Here is an 18,446-nt window from a genome sequence, read left to right as displayed (position 1 = left end):
AGACTTTTCGTTTGGTACCGCTTTTGTTTACGCAACTTCTTTATTTACGGAGTAGGACAGGTGGAGATGGCGAAAAACGCCCCCGGACTGCGGTGACCCCCGGGCAGGGCGGGCTGAAATAGATCCAAACAATATAGGGGAAGTTGGGGCAATGCCGGAGTTGGGGCAAAGCCGAAATTCGAGATATTTCGAAAACCGTACGACATGGATGCCACCTGTCAGTGATGCTCTGAAGCTTAAGTGACTGCCAATTAACGCATGTTTGTTACGAGTCGTCATTCGGAATACTTCGGCTGTGAGGGCGCCAAGAGCGTTTTCAAGGTACGTTTCCTTTGTACTACATGCGCCTTTGAAGCTGCATTTCTTACTCATTATGCTACCGTTTGTCTGGCCAATTCGGTCAAGTAATCTTCAGCACGTCTTTGCATAAGTGTGCTGCCTATTTGAAATTTATACAACACGTTGAAAAGTTATGGGCCTGCAAATGAAAGTATGTCTGGCTGGGGTAATGCCGAAAACGTGCAATTACGCGCGTTAAAGCACGCTACGTGAACTTTACTGCTGTAGAATAGCAACGCGTAATTTTAGTCACACAAATTACACTTTCAACCGACACAACGGCCTGTTACCATAAGGAATGATTTGCCTGGCCTTTTCTTACTATATCACACAATTATAACTTCCAGTGTGCACCAAGCGTCCTCAAGCTCTTAAAACGCGTGTCAGCTTTGATGAATTCTGGATAAGGTTTGAGATAAAATGGCAAAAAACATCAATTTCGGCATTCCCGTAGATCATTTCTCCCATTTTCGGCTTTCCCCGCAGTCCGGGGCAACGCCGAAAAAGTCACTTCTTTGATATTTTTAGTTTGTGCGCTTAACGGTACGCGAATTCATCAAATGCGCATGGTATGTTTGAAAGGCAAGAGACTGGCCTCTCGAATGACGCCAACAAGAATAGCTTATGTTGTCTACCTTGCGTGCTACGGGCGTCAGAAAAAAAGTATTCGGCGTTCCCCCATATATTTGCGCTGTAGACCTTAGCCCGCGACGTGCCAGTGTCCCAAAATTGAGTTTTGTCTTGGGTGTCAGAGGGGAAAATTACCCACCAAAAAGAGGGGAGAGAGTGAAAAACTGCTGATTCGATTAGATCCAAAAAGAGTGAAAAATGACAAAAAACATGCATTTTATTCTAAGGTGTAGGATGCTTAATGCTAAACCAGGCATCCACACAACTGCTCTTTCTTTAGGTAAAAAATCTAGGTTTTCTTGGTTGGGAGTGGAAAATTGTTCTTAAAAATTGGTGGTGAGGGTGAAAAATGAATTTCATTTGGATGTCGTTTCCCACCCAAATCGACAAATTTTGGGACATTGCGACGTGCTGGGGTCGGAGCTTTCCGTGTCGTGCTGGGGGAGGGGGGGGGATGTTCACACCCCCGAGCCACGTAGTGACGCGCGGTAACCGGCATCTGAAAGAGCGTCAAAAATAATGAAAACACTTCCGCAATTTTAGGATAGGTCAAAGGTCAGGTCGCAAGAGGTCATCAAAGGTCAAATTTTGCCTCTTCAGTTTTCGAAACCCCGGCGCATAACTCGGGAATTAAAAGAGCTACAACGCAGCGGAAATGCGCATTCGATAGCACTTTTGACGCCATTTTCGGGGTGTTCCTCAGGTTGGACCTGATGTCAACGGTTTGGCCTTCAGAGGGCAAAAACTCTTAAAATAGCAGTTTTTCCGAAAATGTTTTCTGTAATGCCTTTTGACTCAAAAGAGTTCAAGACATTACTTTTGCCAGCATCGTGTTCCGATCGTCGAGACGCGTCGAACGAACTATAATTTGACCTTGATAGGTCATTTTGATAAGTTGACCTCAGTCCAAGGTCATGACCTGACCGGAAAAGGTCATGCTACATATCAATCGATCTGTATCGTCGAGCTGAACACATCTGAGGTCTTTCATCGCTAAAGCATGTCTTTATGAAAGGTTATTAAAAAACTGCTGGGAACCTTGGGCAAAAAGAGGTCACGGGAGTAATTTTCCAATTCAATGTGTCACGTTTACCTATAAACCGATGCTCAAGAGCGCTTAAAACGACGATCGTACAAAAGAGGCGCATTTCAATTTTGTCCCATTGATTTGAAGTGGAGAGGCCCCATATTGACCTGACCTTTAGGTCACAGATATCAAAATTCCGAGATATGCATTTTATACATACTGGCCGTTTTCACGACGGGCTATCCGGCGAGTGCACCTAATTTGACCAAATCTGCACCTAATCTCTTTTACAGCAACTATCTGTATTTTATGAATTTATTTCAGTGTTTTCATCGATGATACTCTCTGATAATATGACAAAGCAGGCATATAAGCAATTAGTGCAACCCTAGCTGATAGCTATATAGTAAGAGACACACTGAACCTGATTTGACCAAATCTGCACCAAATCTGCACCAAATGTGCACCAGATGTGTACCAGATGGCCGTCGTGAAATCGGCTACTGTTACTCTTATCAATTGCTGAAAGTTTCAAAACGATCGGTCACTCGGCGCAGCTATACAGCGAGCATTGAAACCTTTTCTGAGGTAAGGTCACTTGACGTGACGGTGACCCGACCCTTTACGACAAGGGTCTGAAATTTTCACAACATGTGCAGAGAAGATGTATTAAGAGGTGTACCAAAACGTTGGCGCGCAAAAACCTGCTAGGGGGCGTAAAGACACCCCTCCCTAGCACGTCGCGGGGTAAGTAAAATAAAAAAGCGCATGACTGATAAACGCTTTACGACAGTAAATATAATTTGAACACTTTCACTATGCAATTAATATACGTTGACGCCCGTTCTTGTTTCTGGATATGAGCAAAAGGTTAATATTCACGTCTTAACCCTCGCCCGGCGAGAAGGGGGGTCAACCCTCGCCCGCACATGCCGTTTTCCCATCCTAGAACGCACTTGGGGGGGGGGGGGGAGGGTTGCCACCCTGCGCCATTTCGTTCCTGCTGAAGATAGAGCTTCGCGGCAGATCCTTTGGGAAGAGACAAATCCAATGGTACCCAATTTTACTTCCTTAGGTCAATCATTGACCTTCCAGGTCAGGTCAAACTAAAAAATGTTGCTGTTTGGGGCCAACGTTGGAATAGTGCCCATCATACCTATAGGTACTGATGGCGCTGCCCTTTATGGTGCCAGGCCAGCTAGAACAGCTCTTTGTCACACTATCCGACTAGGTTTTTACCGGCTGTGGTCACTTCAGGTCAAGCTAGGTCAAGGTCAATGGTATGTGTTTGTACGTCTGTGTGTATCTGTGTGTATACTGATGTGTGCACCAATTGGTTTGTGTGTCCCAATTGCATGAGATCATGATCTGAGAAGCTTGTACCAAAAAATCAGTCAAAAACTTCACGAAAAGTAAATTTAGCAAGCCTAAAATGCAATGTTTTTAGATGACCTAGGTTGACCTTGACCTTGACCCTGACCCTGACATCAGCACATCGTCGAATAACATGTTCCATGATAGGTAGGAGGTAAGACTAGCAAAAATACACCGAAATCAAGGTGTCAGAAGCTCACAGGACCCATAGCTAACGCAAGATATATAGAGTTTTGGTCATTTGGGTCATGATATGACCTGAAAAACAAGGTCATATCTCCGAAACCAAAAAACCACAGAAACTTGAAATTTTCAGTGGACGCTGAGAACGGATAGAGGAGCAACTATACGAAACATCAGGCTTCTAGCTTTAACCCTCGCCGGACCTATTGGTTTTCTACATACGCGCCGGCCGAGGGGGGGGGGGCGGGTACGACCCCCCCCTCGCCGTTTCGCCCCTGGTGGAGCTAGCGCGTCGCGGAAAAAACGAGCGTGTGCGCCGTTACGAGACGCAGAGATTGGTACCCGATTTTAAGGTCCTAGGTCAACCAGTGACCTCTGAGGTCAGGTCAAGTGCCCCAGGGTACGGTTCAGTTTTTGGTGAATAACTTCGCAAAAAACGGCCGCAGAGCGCCGATTTTGGCAGCATTGTGTTCGCCTCGCTCAGGCGCGTCGAATGATATACCTTTTGTCCGGGTCAGGTCTACTTGGGGTTTTGACCTCAGGTCAAGGTCAGGTCAGCACCCCCAGGTCACGAAGTTGGTCGAAAGAGGTCATGTCGCATATCATTCGATTCGGCAGGTCTTCCTGAGTCCATTGGTGCCTTTCCCGACTCGCTAGCTCAATTTGATCAAGAGTTATTGACGAAAAACTAATTTGACCTTGATGACGTCATAAATGACGTCACGCAAGGTCAACATTGCAAAAGTGACGCATCTAACCTTGCAAGGAGTGCATCAAATCACGATTCTGTGTGCTTGAGATAGTTGGAGATCGTTCCCGGCGCCAGAATAGCAGTTTGAATTTTTCCCCATTGACTTATAATGGTGAGGTCACGAAAATGACCTGACCTCATATGACCTTTAGGAAAAATCCGAGATATACAAGTTGTGGGACTCATAATGGATACTAGATCCTGCAAGTTTCATTTCCCTGTGACATCTCCTCTGGCAGTGAGGGCGTTGCGAAGTTGCGACATCTGAAGACCGTGCAGAGGTTCACTTATGACGTCATAGGTCAGTGACCTGACCTGACCCAAAAATGCGGTTGGTGTCAAAAGATCCGGCTTGGATCAAAGGTCAGGTATGCCAAGTTTCAGCTCTCTATCGCCAGCGTGTTCGGAGCTATCGCGAAAAAACCCTATGGGGGGGGGCGGCACCCGCCCCCCCCCCCTCGGCCGGCGAGGGTTAAAGATGTTCAGTGCAGAACAGAAAAAACTACCTGGGGTGGAGGGTGGCAACCACCCCTCCCCCATGTGCGGGCGAGGGTTAATGGCCCTAAGGCTTTTCGTAAATAACGTAAAATCGGCAGCGCGAAACGCCGCCAAATTTGGCATACACTCTGAGGCAACCTCTTAGCACCTATCCTGAAGAGTCTCAGGTCTCAGGTCTCAGTTTTCTCAGGTCAGGTCACCAGGTCACAAAAACCAGTGCAAGACCAGGGGAATATTGGACTACATATAGTTTATCGCAACGGAATGACAAGAGTTTTTCGTCGATAGCGTGAGTGCAATGGCACGTAGCACTACCAAATTTAAGCCACCACTTGGGGCATCTATGTGGCACATGACCTGGGAGTCTGGAGTTCCAGTGGCTTCAGGTCAGGTCACAAGATTGCAAAAACCGGTACATTGTCAAAATGACACTAAAAATGCACTATTTTGTCCATGCAAACTAGAATTCTTCATCGATTTGATTCAAACTTGCAGGATATGCTTAGCTCACCGAGTACCATAAGATGCATTGCAGTTTTATAAATTCAGTTGACCTGAGGTCATCTAGAGGTCATGACAAATTTCAAGGAAATCTGCCAGAATGGGTCTAAATGTGCAACGATGAGATTTGTGATCCATTTCAACATTTTGGTGTTGTAACACCCTGATTTACATCTACTTGATGTTTGCAAGCTGCAAGAACGCTAAGGTCGGGTCAACTGAGGTCAACTAAGGTCAAACTACGCTTTTGATAATAACTTTTGATAATAGCTAGAGCTTCAAAAACGTGCCACTTGTGTTCCTTGTGATCAGGCGATTCGAATGATATGCGATATGATGCACTTTGATTAACCTGAACTCAATGATTTACTTTAACTTTGCTTTATTTTAAAGAAAAATTGAAGTCCACTTTAATTAGTAACAAAGAATATCATTCGATGCGAACGGACATGCTGAGTTAATTGGTGCTTTCAATTTTGCTCTATCTTTACTAGATGAAAAGTTTTAAGCGAAAAACGTTTGACATGTTTCAGCGAAATTTATATATTTTTACCCCCCCCCCCCCAAAAAAAAAACTCCCTAAATATTGACCTAGAGTCACCCAAATTTTAACGGGGGCGAATCTCCTGTGGGCTTACCTACCCAAAGGCCCTCGCCTGGCGAGGGTTAACATGCCTCATAATTATGTTAATAAAAAGAGTCTAAACACTGGAGCTCAGTAGTGAGGCAGAGTGCCTTACTAAGGCACAGCATAAGGGCAAAACACATCGGCATGTCAGAAAAGCAGCGAGGATACGGCAAGTCAACGATGCTGTACATACACATAATAAAAGAAAACACATGCACAGTAAAAATACTCTGGCTTAGCAGTCTCCCTCAATGTGTGGGTGAGTGCATAAAGATGGGTTGGAATTGCTGGAAAAGTGAAATAAAAATGATGCGAACATTTTAATCAGGTAAAATTCACGCAAGAAGAAACCATTTGTGATAAGTTGTGATTGTCGCCAAGATCTGAAGTCCCCATTGACAGTTTTCTTTCTATCAGTGACCAGAAAAATGACCTTTGATGACTAATGACCTTTAGCTTTACATGCAAAAATATCAACTTTGAAATTTGACCTTTCTTTACCTGACCTTGACTGACCTCCACCGAAACGTAACTTGAACTGGTCCTAATGGTCGCCTAACCCACACCATTGAATTTGAAATGTAAAATTGGCCATAAAACTTGAGTCACACTTCCCTAGTATAGTTGGGGTCATATTATGACTCTTTGTGACCTAACCTCTTTGCCCTGGCCTGCAGTATCAGTGACCTTATTTATCATGATATGTATCAGGAAACCGACGCCCCATCGACTGATTTTTGATAACATGCCTTTTACTCGATGTCATAAGGCATCCCTAAAAAGGCCTGTAAACGGTAAAAAATGCGACCTTTGACCTGACTTGTGACGTCATCAGCTGCGCCTAGGTCAAAAAATTTGGTCACAAGGTAGTTACCAGGTGGGGCTATCGAACATATTTGAATTTTGAAAATCGATCGGTAACTTTCCGAGATCTTAGGGGGGGGGGGCAAAAGGCGGACCCTCCCCCAATGGATGGCAGGATCCCCCAATTGCCCATCGGAGGGGGGGGGGGGGTAAAACAGCTTGCTTTATCGCGACGAGCTGCGTTGGAAACACCCTGATCCTTGTTTGAGAAAATAGCGGCATCAAACTTTGAAATAGATCATACACTCAGAAAACACTTTGAGAACATTTTTGAATAAGGGCTCATATGAGTGCCAAAACAGGGCTCAAATCTGTATGATTTTAAAATCGGGATCAGTTAGGCGCCCTTTTCGGGCTCAAAGTACATTAGCCCCGAAAGCGGCATCAGTTCGTCTTCCTTTTCGGGCTCAATTCGAGCTGCGTTTTAGGGCTCCATACGACATTCCGCCATTCCGTCTTTTGCTGTTTTCAGTGCCATGTGTTGGTGTACCTACCGCCGTGATTTCAAAATGGATGGTAAGTTTTTAGTTATCAGTAATCGCTATCTTTTAGAAAAAATCAAGATGTTGATGCTCATGCCATTTTAATCCCTTATCAATTAAAATTGTGGTGGCATTTGTTCAGAAAAGGTCTGATCTACAATTGTGGCGCCGTTGATACGAATACACACGGGTTTGATTATTCGTTTTTCTTGTATTTGCGCCACATGAAAGCATCATATCTGGATTCAGGATGTCAAATAGTGTAAGAATGTGCAAAAATTTTGTCTGGTTCTTCGTGATGATGTGATTGAAGCAATGCTTTCAAGGGTAGGTAAGGATTTTGTTACTTGTTCGTAATGGTTATCTTGATGCTCAACTAAAATTAATCCTAACCTTGCCTACTAACCTATTAAGTTAAACTTAGTACCAATACCTACCAACCTACAACCTATTTGGATCTTTCATATACTTATAACATGCTGCTGCTTCTGCTAACATGCTGCGGAGTGCTGGTTGACATGATGGAATGCTGGTATGACAGTGTTCCATGTTTCAGAATTTTAGGTGAATAACCACACATGATGGGGAAAATGTTTTCATCCTAAAAATATGACAAGTGGCTTTATTTCATCTTTGCTAAAAAAATATGTCAAAAGTTTGATTCAACAGCCAGCTGCCAGGTTACGCATGACTTGACAGTTGATGCATCTACTCTACATCATTTCATTTCAGATCCTGTGAAGGTTCTGACAAAATCTGAGGTAAAAATGGCATTATGCAGTTTTGCGGAAAGACTAAATCTATCTCATTTTGTCTTCAGATTTTTTTTTATTGGGACACCCAATTGAAATCCAGTTTTAGAACACTGTGACACCATGCCTGTGTGCCAAGTAAGAGGAAGGGTCTACAAGTATACATCAAGATAACCAATTATGGACAAGTTGAGACTTGAGTCATGAGCTCTTATTTGTGGTTACAATACCTTCAACTGCATGATTTTGCACAACTTCCATACAGGCATCCAGACTGGAAAAGGTTCAAGTCCATACTTATTCTGGTGCTTGAATATGGCAGTTCAAAGATGGAAGGCATATGATGCTACAAAATGAAAAAATAATTCAACTTACAAAAAATAGGTATTCATATCTATCCTAAACTAAACTAACCTAAACTTACCTAACCTAATCCAACCCAACCCAACCACCCCAACCAGCCCAGCCCAGCCCAACCCAGCCCAGCCCAGCCCAGCCCAGCCCAGCCCAGCCCAACCCAAAACCTACAGTCTAAAACCTAGAGCTAAAACCTGCAGCCCAAACTGGAAAACATCCAGTACGCCGGACGCCCGTGAAGCCGTCATGCGCCGAAGTTCGGCGCAAGCTATTTTGCAATTTGCGCTGAAATTTCTGCATTATTTGCGCCGAAGGTTAGTGCCCTTTTGCGTCAAAATTAAGCCACTTATACAAAAAGCACGTTTACATCTGCTGGCCAAGGTTTTATAAACCAGACAGAACGCTCTGGGCCTTAACCACTCCTGACTCCCATGTTTGAGCGTCCAAATTAGTTGATGTTTCCATGGAAGCTGAATACCACAATACGTGTAGCGCACTGTAGCATCGTGCCGTGAAATAAGGCTCGGGACGGAAGTTCCGGGGTCACAAAAATTGGTGTGGCGGTGTTGTCGCGGCTGGCGGGCTCCAGCAAGGGGTTTAAGTTTACGACACCACTCTTGTTTCAGGAGAGGTGTCAGCGATTCGAGACTACTTGGGCATGCGGGCAGCGGGGTCGGCGTGGCTGCCTGCGGCTGCGGCCACACATCTTGGCGTCCTGGAGGCGGAGATGCTGATGGTGGCATGAGTCATCACTGGCTGCCCGATTTCCATGCTCCAAGACTCGCCGTGAGGGCCGAGGCGGGCGTCGTGCCGATGAAGAGATGAGGAGGGATGCGCTGGCATCGCGCCTACTGGCGAAGGCGCTCTCCCTCCCGTCGGAGGACCCGCCGCGTCGTGGCGGAAGCCCCCCCCCCAACCGTGACTGAAGTCAGTGACCGGCTGGAGAGAGCGCGGGGGAGCGGTGTGGGACCACTGGAGTGGCGCTGCCCGCCGAGGCGCGCTTATCCACGAGACTGCCCCCGTAGACGCCAACAGACGGCGTCACGGTCCACCTGGACCTGCTGCCGATCGGGGCGTTCGCGACAGCGAGGAGGAGTGCTGCGGAGGCGTGACTGGGAGCGCTCCCCCAGCGTGCGACGTGGGCCTGGGTCGACGGGTCTGCGACCGGGGGAGTAATAGGAAGGCGGCGCTGGGGTCCTCACCGAGCACCCAGACAGTACAACATTGGTACTGCGGGAGGCGGCGGGGAGGATTTGCTCCATTTACCGATCTGAGATGGTGGCGCCCAAAACGGCAAAGCAACATCTCCTGAAGCACCCGTCCTTCGAGGAAGACCCCATAATCATTTGCTCCGACTCGCAGGCGTCGCTGGCAACGCCACGAGGTGGACAAGTGGCCCAGACACCCCCCCCCCCTCATCCCCTAGGTGCCGCCATCTGGGAGTATATGATGGCCCTAGTGGCTGTAGGGGGCCGAAGAATCCACCATAGAAGGAGGGCGGCGATAGCCCGATTAAGCTGGGCGTCCAGTGGAGCCTCGGCTCTATCATGGGCATTGGGCAAGGACTCTGCGAGCACCCCCGTCTCCTCCATCTTCGACGGCACTCCAGTCAGAAAGCTGTCCCCACCCGAGTTTCCCAGCAGCATGGGCCACATGAAACCGAACAGCGCCGAGCCGCTCGACGCTGAGGACCAGGCGAGAGTAACAGTGAAAAGGTGAAACGCTCGAAACGGCGCGCGCCGCCGGCCGAGGGCGCCGAGCCGGCCCAGGCCGGCTGCGGGTCAAACAGAAGCCGTCTCCGCGGCGGCCGCCCAGTGACAGCGACTCGGACTGACGTCGAGGCACCGCTGCCGCCTCCGCCGACCAACCCGCCGCCCAGCAAGGGCAGTTTGAAGGCGGCTGCGCCGGTGAAGGTGGCGCGGCCTGGCAGGGGCCGCGGCCGGCCCACTCCCAGCTACCCGTCCCGCGAGGTGCTCAGTACCACCGACTCGTCCGATTCTGAGGCAGCGCCGTCGGCGGGCCGCCGCCAGCAGTGACGACGACCGGCTGGCGGCGTTCGCGCGGGACTTGTCCGACTCCTGGTACTCGGACTTGCCGCCCAAACTGGACGCCGGCGGCGTGAGCACCAGCAACGCCAATAAAAAGTCCACCTTCATCCGGCTCTTCTCGCACCGTGTCAAAAGGACTACGCCGCGCGGCCGGCCGGCCAACTCGAATGAGCGCAGCGAAGGGCACACGTCCCCGACGGCGGCACTGGCGCCTCCCGCCGCGCCGCTGCCGGCGTTGCTGGCAACGCTGATCCAGGCCCATCGATTTCTACTGTTTTGTTGCCTACGTGCCGCTGCCGCCGCTCAGCCAGCACAATGGCGTGCCGGTGTTGCGCTGTCGGATCGAAAAGCGGCTCGTGCAGCGGACGGACGGGTGCGGCCCGCGCGATGAGCCGCCGCCGCACACCGAGCTGCGCCGCGCGGACGTGAAGGTGGAGCTGGCAGCGGCCTGCTCAGTCCCCTCAACGGCGTCGACCGGCTCTCCGGCGATTTGCGGTCAGAAACGCCGCCGCTTCTGGGACCAAGGTGTCAGAGCGCGGCGCTGCCCGTGAGACGTTAAGTTAGCACAGGCAATGTCGTCTGCACTCCTTGCAGTTCATGTTGAATACACAACCATGTTGCGAAGTAATAGGCGCCGGGTTTTTCAGTTCATAGAACTTTTTCCCTGGCTATTACACCCCACAACCGAACACTGACACCTTGCACAAGTATGACTGTGTGTATGAATGTTAATAAATACATGAACCAATGTTGTGTTTTCGGTTCCAGTACCTTCTTTGGGCACCTCGGCAACAAGTAAGTAATCCGTTAGCTTTGCCACACCTAAGATAGGCTCCCACGTTGTTATTTGCTCCCGGGTTAACATAAACCGGTTTAACGTAACTTTTGCATCCCGGCCAAAATTGCCGGTTAACTGTCCCACCGCTCGAGACTGGCGCTAGGCTGGCCGAGCAAAAAAAAAAGTTTGTCCGCGGCTTCGTCTTATTCGCAGCTGCTGGACACGGGGGAGGGGGGGGGGAGGGGCTGCATCGGACGAAAAGCGGGCTCTGGTATTAACTGGATTTTTTGCCAGCTGGCGCCGTATGGTGGCGCTAGCAGAGCTTCTTACATATCAATGCTAGATATAAAAGAATGAATATTTACCAATCAATTTTTCATTTAAAGCCATTTGAAATATTTATGTCCATCCTACTACCGCGCTTAGGTATATCTAAAATTAAATAGGTACCTTTCGTGCGTCGCCAGCTAGCCAGCCAGCTGACGCAATCCAGCTTTTACCAAAGCCCCGAAAAGCGATGACGTGAGCCCTAATATTGGCTTCACCACACAATTTGAGCCCTCAAACTGGAATCAGGTGAGCTCGAAAATGGGGATCAGGCTGAAAACTGGTATCATAGTGAGACTAGTTTTAGAGCTTGACACCGATAATGGGTACTGACTGAGCTCTGTTTCTGCGATCAATAATACCGATTTAAGGGATCGTATGAGCCCATGTGGCGCTAGCTCAGAAAGTATTCTCGAAATGTGCTGTCTGTTTTGAATATGGTACATTAGCCCGAAAACTGGTCTCTGAGCCCGAAAATCGGGACACTGTTTTCTCAGTGTAGAAGCCTCTGCTCAACCAAATTGAGTAAGAGCCTGATAAAATTGGTGTGCCAAAGGGCAAAGACCGTGCTGTGATTTACGCACGTTACGCGAATGCGTACCACATTCAGCACACGCCAACATACGAGTATGTAGCCAACTCTGTCCGATGCTTTAAATTGCGATGAAGTCCGAATTTTTCTCCCGCCTGTCATAGATGCCAGAAAATAAGCAATCTGGCTGTCATCCATATCATGTCACATGCATTCACTAATCCGATGAAGCTGAATAACTTCCCTAGCGAGTTATATAACTATCGGATTATCACTTCCAGCTCTTCGCAGTTCAAGAAAAGCTCAGGGCCCACCTGCATGAAGGTTAAGCAGGGACAACCTAGACGGCATGAAACCTATCGTGAAAATTATTAACCCATGCAAAGTTGCAAAGAGATATGAAGAGTAACAAACCAAGGTATATATCGAGCCCGATAATGTTAAGATTTTTATTCAACCCGCGCCCGGGTGGGCCTCTAAGCCAACTTCCCCATGGTGGGAAGGGCAACACCAGGTTATCTCAGAAAGTATGAAACATAGGAGGACGCAAAAAAAATCGATAGATAAAATCTTTCACAATTATAAGGGTAATTTTCGATCGGGTCATCGCTTAGGTCATCATCATCATCATCATCATCATCATCATCATCATCACCATCATCATCATCATCATCATCATCATCATCATCATCATCATCATCATAATCATAATCATCATCATCATCATCATCATCATCATACTGTTTATTGGCACAAACTGGAGGTCACCAAAAATTTAAAAAATCAAATTTTGGTTACTGATTTTGACAACTTTTCATGAATAGCCGCATAACTCGAGAACCAATGGAGCTACAGCACCGCAAGAGGCGCATTCGATAACTCTTTCAAAGCTCTTTCTGAAAAAAAAAGTTTTCAAGATTTCACCTAAGGTCAGCGGTTTAGCTTTCAGAGGGCAAAACGTAAAATTTGACGATATTGCGGAAAACATTTTTCTGTAATAACTTTTAACACCAATCTTGTATTACGTTGATTTTACCGGCACTGCATTTCTTTCGCCGAGACGCGTAGAATAAACTGTAGGCTAAACTGAAAATATCAACTTAAAAATTCGACCTCAGGTCAAGGTCACATGAAAGGTCATGTTGCATATAAGTCGATTCGTATCGTTAGCTTGACGCATCCATGGTGTTTCCAGCTATCTAGCAAGTTTCTGTCTAAAGTTATTGAGAAAAAAAAAACTGTTGGAGAGGTTTCATGACCTGAAATGACATTCAGAGCATACAAGGGGTCACGGGTGCAATTTTCCGATTCAGTGTCATGTCTACCTATATCCCGACGTTTTAGAGTGCTTCCGTTCAAAAGGAGAGAATTCCAATTTTCTCCAATGGACTAAGGTACCTACAATGAAGAGGTCGCAAAACTGACCTGACTTTACGTCACCAATATCAAAATTCCGAGATATACAAATTGTCGGTACTGAACCTCCCATGCAATAGCCCGAGTTGAGACTTCTTGGATGTAAACTGTAGGAATGACAGAATCGCAGTTTTTAAAAACATGGTCACTTAAGTTGACCGTGTGACCTAACCTTACGTGACCTGGGGTTCAAAATTTCACATCCGATGCGAAATTGATACATCATTAGCTATACCAAGGTTCTAATATAATATAATATAAATACAAGCCGCGGTTTTCTTCACACGCAAGAAAGACTGGCAGCTGTGGCCCAAAACGCGTCATTTTATACAAAGTTGAATTTACATCCACGACAACGAAAGAAAAAGGTGGTCTTTCGTCAGCCCAGACAATTGGAACTTGGAAGTGTAATCAAATACACGATTGGGTTCGTCCTTATAATAAGAAGGATGGATGAAAAAGGGATATTGTAAAATGTGAAAAACAAACGGTTTGTGATTGTAAATGACACCAACAGAAAGCTAAGGAAGTCACCACCGGCGTAAACGTGACAAACCATGGCATTGCTATGTTTTTGGTCATTTTAATTAATTGATTCATGACAAAATAGGCGCCAGTTTACGCAGATCACAGCCCTATCGGTTATATCCCCACCGGCCACCCTTTCTGTGGGGCTGCTGGCCGGAGTAGTTCGCCAATCTCCCGCTAGGTGTCAGGCCGCGGACGTATAAATTCGCCGAGGTCTGGAAGCGCCGGTATTGTATGTTCAGTCGACACCATGGAGGCATTCAGACTGATTGTGTTGTGCAGTGTGCTGGCGGCGGCCGCGTGCCAGCGGAGAGGTAAGAGACGACCATCTCAGCGCCCCACCGAACTTACAGGAACACGAGAGCAGCGGCACGGCAGCACAAAACAAGGGGCATAGTGCAGAAAAACATCAACTAACAAAAACAAAGCATGCAAAGGCACAAATTAGAGTAGTAGGTACTAAAGATAAGCCAACAAAATGGAAATTAGAAAATAAAACGTTTGAGCGCAGTGCAGTAAACGTAAATCATTACAATGCCCAATACCAAACTATTCCAAATATTTTCATTTCACTTGTCTTCAAATGAGGAAAATTATGATCTTATATTTCACCCATTTGCATATGACGGGCATGGGTTTTTGGGAGCTTTAAGCCCTGCGTAATCTGAAAAAGACTTTCGATTAACTTAAGCGATTACGTGGTATAGAACGTCCAGACGTAGTGAGGAATTTCGAAAATCGCACGGCCAGAATGAGTGAAATTCAAAATCCCCCTTGTGTGAAAACCGCCGCATGATGTTTGGTATACTTCTTTCCTTTCCCATGTATTTTAATATCATATCCACTCAGTGGCTCTTCCTATTATAAGCTTTAACAATGAATGCGAACTGCCAGCAAACACCACTGACTTTAGCAGTGAACAGTGAGTGTGGATTTCCATTTCTTTTCGGACAATCGCATTCGATAGATTTAGTCTACATCCTTATAGTTTACAAATTTGTGAACAGTTGTCGTTTTCAACACTAACGAAGCAAAAGACGTTTCATAAAAAATACTTTGCACTGCACAAAGAACTGTACGGTAAAGTAAAACCGTAAAACGGTATGTGCAGCATCGGTAAGTAGGTACAATGAAAGAAAATGAGACGAGTTTTTACCAGTGTGACGAAAAATTGTCCCTCAGCAGCGTCCAATGCCGCTCATTAAATTCGCAAGAAAAGGCGCCGACTGTGCGCTTTAAATACACAAGTTGCTGAACAAAAATATAATTACCGTCTCAAACTGCCGTGCCTTCAGATGATGTTAAAAGGACCATCTGTTTTGAAGAAAAAAATCATTGAAGCAATTCAAAACCGTTGTCCTTACGTGAAAGTATAATTATGGCGTTAAAGAGTGATGTTGTGTCGTTTATGTTTATGTTTATGTTTATGTCGTTGATCTGATAAATATCTCTATTATAAACCTGGAAATATTTGCATTGCCTTTTACCTGAGCCTTATATGGACTTATTACAACCGTATTTCTCCATACATAAAAAAACAGTACCTACAGTTTTAGCTGCTTAAGTTGCTAAATAGACATGAATAGGTACTTTTAATTAAAAAGGGTCGTAATAATCTACATAGGTACATAGTAGCAAATATGCAAACACTGAGTGCGTAAACAGCATCTGCATGTCAAACGGTTTTTGTGATAGGTAAGACACGCCAAGCAGTTAGTCATTCAGCCTTGGGTTGCTATTCCCCATCTCTATCCACCCCACAGCAGTGCGCAGGGTGCACGCTATCCATCACCCCTCCCCTCCCCTCCCTCTCCTATCCCAGCCGGCGCGGCGCCGCCGTCGGAGGACGACGGGTCTCTCCCCTCCCCTCCCCTCCCCGTCCCGGGCTTGTTTGTGGTCTCTCCGGGCATAGTCACGCGTTATGCAATATGCAGAGTGGCTTCCATCCGGCCGCAGCAGCTCGCCCGGCCGTACCGCGCGCTGTTTACTCAACACCGGCCCGGAGCTGGCAGCCAGCGGCTGCAGCCAGCATGCCAATGGCTCGGCTTGCGTCAGGTCCGCCGCGCTGCATCACAACCGGGAGCTCCCACCCGTCGGTACACAATGAACAGGCGATCTTCGATGCATCGCATTAAGCTGAGAGAGCAGGACATGATGAAATTGAACAGGTTGCTGTTGATGACAACTTAAGTCGACATTTTATCTTGAAACTTCCGACAGATCATCGAGCTTTCACACCATGCAATTGAAAGTCATTATGTTTATAAATAGCTCATAACTACAAATGCAAAATCTATCGAACAAACATTCAAAAATTTTGAGCTGTCTTTCGACAATATTCCACCCAACGCCACTTTGAAAAGCCTGGCCCTGGATATGCCTAAGGCGGTAGTTTACTCGGTGTTTAATATATTATCCTGGTCCTGTGTCGGTGCAGGTGTCCCTCCCGGTCATCCCGGCCACCTCTCTCCCACGGAGAAGGGCAGCCTGTCGTTCACCGTCCACTGCTCATGGCGTGTCGCAAGGCGGCGGCGGCGGCGGCGGCGACTGGTACCGCAGTTCAGCTGTAACCGGGTCACCACTCATCGCCCGGGGCGGTCACGAGCGGCCTCGGCCCCCGCCGCCCCCGCCTGCACGCGCCGCGAATCGCCGCGAATCCCCGGCCGAACACACAGACTGGGTACACAGAGAGTTGCCTGAGCCAGCCGGATACCGACGAGACACCAAAAATCCCCGTCCAAATACACATACCTACTGGGACTGGGTATACCCAGGGTGGGCCGTTCCTAAACGAACAGCTTTGCGAGGAAAAAAACGAGTGTTGGCCGTTGTAAAATGCGGCGAATAGTTCAAAATTATGAAGCCTCGGTTTGGGTTTTCATCTCTGAAGTAAGTCTTGGCAAAAAAAAGTTTCTGCACTGTTGATGACCTCGCTGATAGCTACCTGACCCATCTGACTCCGTCTTTCTTTCCCTCCGCAGGTCAGGGCAGCCCCACCTTCTGCCTGGAGCTGCTGAAGAGCGAGAACAAGGCACAGACCACGGCGGCGCTGCTCAAGTGCGTGAACCAGGTGAAGTCTGAGGTACAGCGCTCGGGCCGCCAGTTCCAGCTGAAGCAGCACTATGGAGACGTGGGGCGCTGCATCGCGCAGGATATCGGCCTCGTCCGGCCCGACGGGTTCGTCAACAAGTCGGCGCTGGAGCAGCGGGTGCGCACGACGCGCGGTATTGGCGAGGAGGACCGCGCCTACTACCTGACCCTGGTGCCCACCTGTGACACCTGGGACGGCTGCCTCACCAAACACTGCAAACTGTGAGCGGCGAGCGCGCGCCCTGATCAGAGACACAGGTGACGGGCGGCCGCCGCCCCCGACCGAACGGACAGTGGTGTGGCGCCCCGCGGGCGGACCGGCTGAGAAAAATGTACACAATGTACCCGTGTGTAACGCCGGGGCACGTTCTGCCACGTGCACGTCGCCGGGGTACGTCCCGCTGGGGTACGTGCCGCCGGGGTACGTTCCGACAATGCAGTCGTTTGTTAAGCGTGTTGAACGTTCCGGTACGCTGTCCTGAGGTGTGATACAGAGCTCTACTTAGTGTAGGCAAGACGCCAGCTGCGGCTTGGCGCCCCAAAGACACATTTTCATATGGATGTTGCCAGTGCGATGACTCGGTTCGATGGCTTCCGCATGCAATGAATCCACAAACGTGATGGTAGGTAGGTGGTGAAATAAATGCAAACCGAATTTGTAATCCAATGTTTGACCTTTACCCTGACTGAAGCAGAGAAAAGAGTGGTATGGATATGCATCTGTTGGCTCGGGATTAGGATGGAATTCCTCTTGCTGAGTCATATAATTTGCAAAATATTTGCAGCCTCTAACAATACTTAAAATTCATATCAATCATAATTCTTGACCTTCACTCATGAACATATTTTAATCTCGCGATCTACTGGCAACGTAAGCACTGTGCAGCAACTGCAATAAATTAAGCCTCAAGCAAAACAAAATAATCAAACATGATAATAAAGAAGAAAGAATACTGGCGCATCATAAGCCATGGTCGTACTAGGAGGTCTGAGATCGAAAGTTCTGGTAGGTCAGGGGCAAATAATGATTGCCCAATACTAAAGATTACTGGTTATAGCGACTCAAAAATGCCTTCAAAAGGAATAGTGATGTAGCAGCATCATTCAGCGGAGGACGCGTAACGTATGATGCAGTGAAGCAAGCAGCTTTAAATCTGGACATCGTCATGAAGACTGGCTGTTCTTTGTGAAGAATGAGATAGTGAACACATGTTGCAACATTGCAGCGCATGCTCGCAAATGCATCGAATAAAAATGACCAATCACAACAGATAACTGATAAGATACCATCAGACACATCTAACAGTTTTTATGAACCATTAGATGGGAAAAGCGTCAGGT

At 47.5% G+C, this 18,446-nt stretch overlaps 1 protein-coding gene across 1 annotated transcript; it reads left to right on the top strand.

Moving 5' to 3' along the window:
- Positions 1-14,220: 14,220 nt before the first annotated feature.
- Positions 14,221-17,767, top strand: LOC122377939. Its single transcript, XM_043358569.1, has 2 exons — positions 14,221-14,329; positions 16,997-17,767. The coding sequence occupies exons 1-2, from the start codon at positions 14,266-14,268 to the stop codon at positions 17,329-17,331; spliced, it is 399 nt and encodes a 132-aa protein (XP_043214504.1). The 5' UTR covers positions 14,221-14,265; the 3' UTR covers positions 17,332-17,767.
- Positions 17,768-18,446: the final 679 nt, after the last annotated feature.

The sequence above is a fragment of the Amphibalanus amphitrite genome, unplaced genomic scaffold, assembly GCF_019059575.1.
Source record: "Amphibalanus amphitrite isolate SeventyFive unplaced genomic scaffold, NRLGWU_Aamphi_draft 000053F_arrow, whole genome shotgun sequence".
NCBI classification, from domain to species: Eukaryota; Metazoa; Arthropoda; class Thecostraca; order Balanomorpha; family Balanidae; genus Amphibalanus; species Amphibalanus amphitrite.
The sequence above is the reverse complement of the archived record's forward strand: the minus strand, read 5'-3'. Positions and strand labels throughout refer to the sequence as shown.

Excerpts from the sequence above, each read along its gene's own strand:
- LOC122377939 (XM_043358569.1), top strand. The coding sequence starts at position 14,266 with ATGGAGGCATTCAGACTGATTGTGTTGTGCAGTGTGCTGGCGGCGGCC. Across the intron at positions 14,330-16,996 it reads GGCCGCGTGCCAGCGGAGAG|GTCAGGGCAGCCCCACCTTC; the intron begins GTAAGAGACGAC and ends TTCCCTCCGCAG.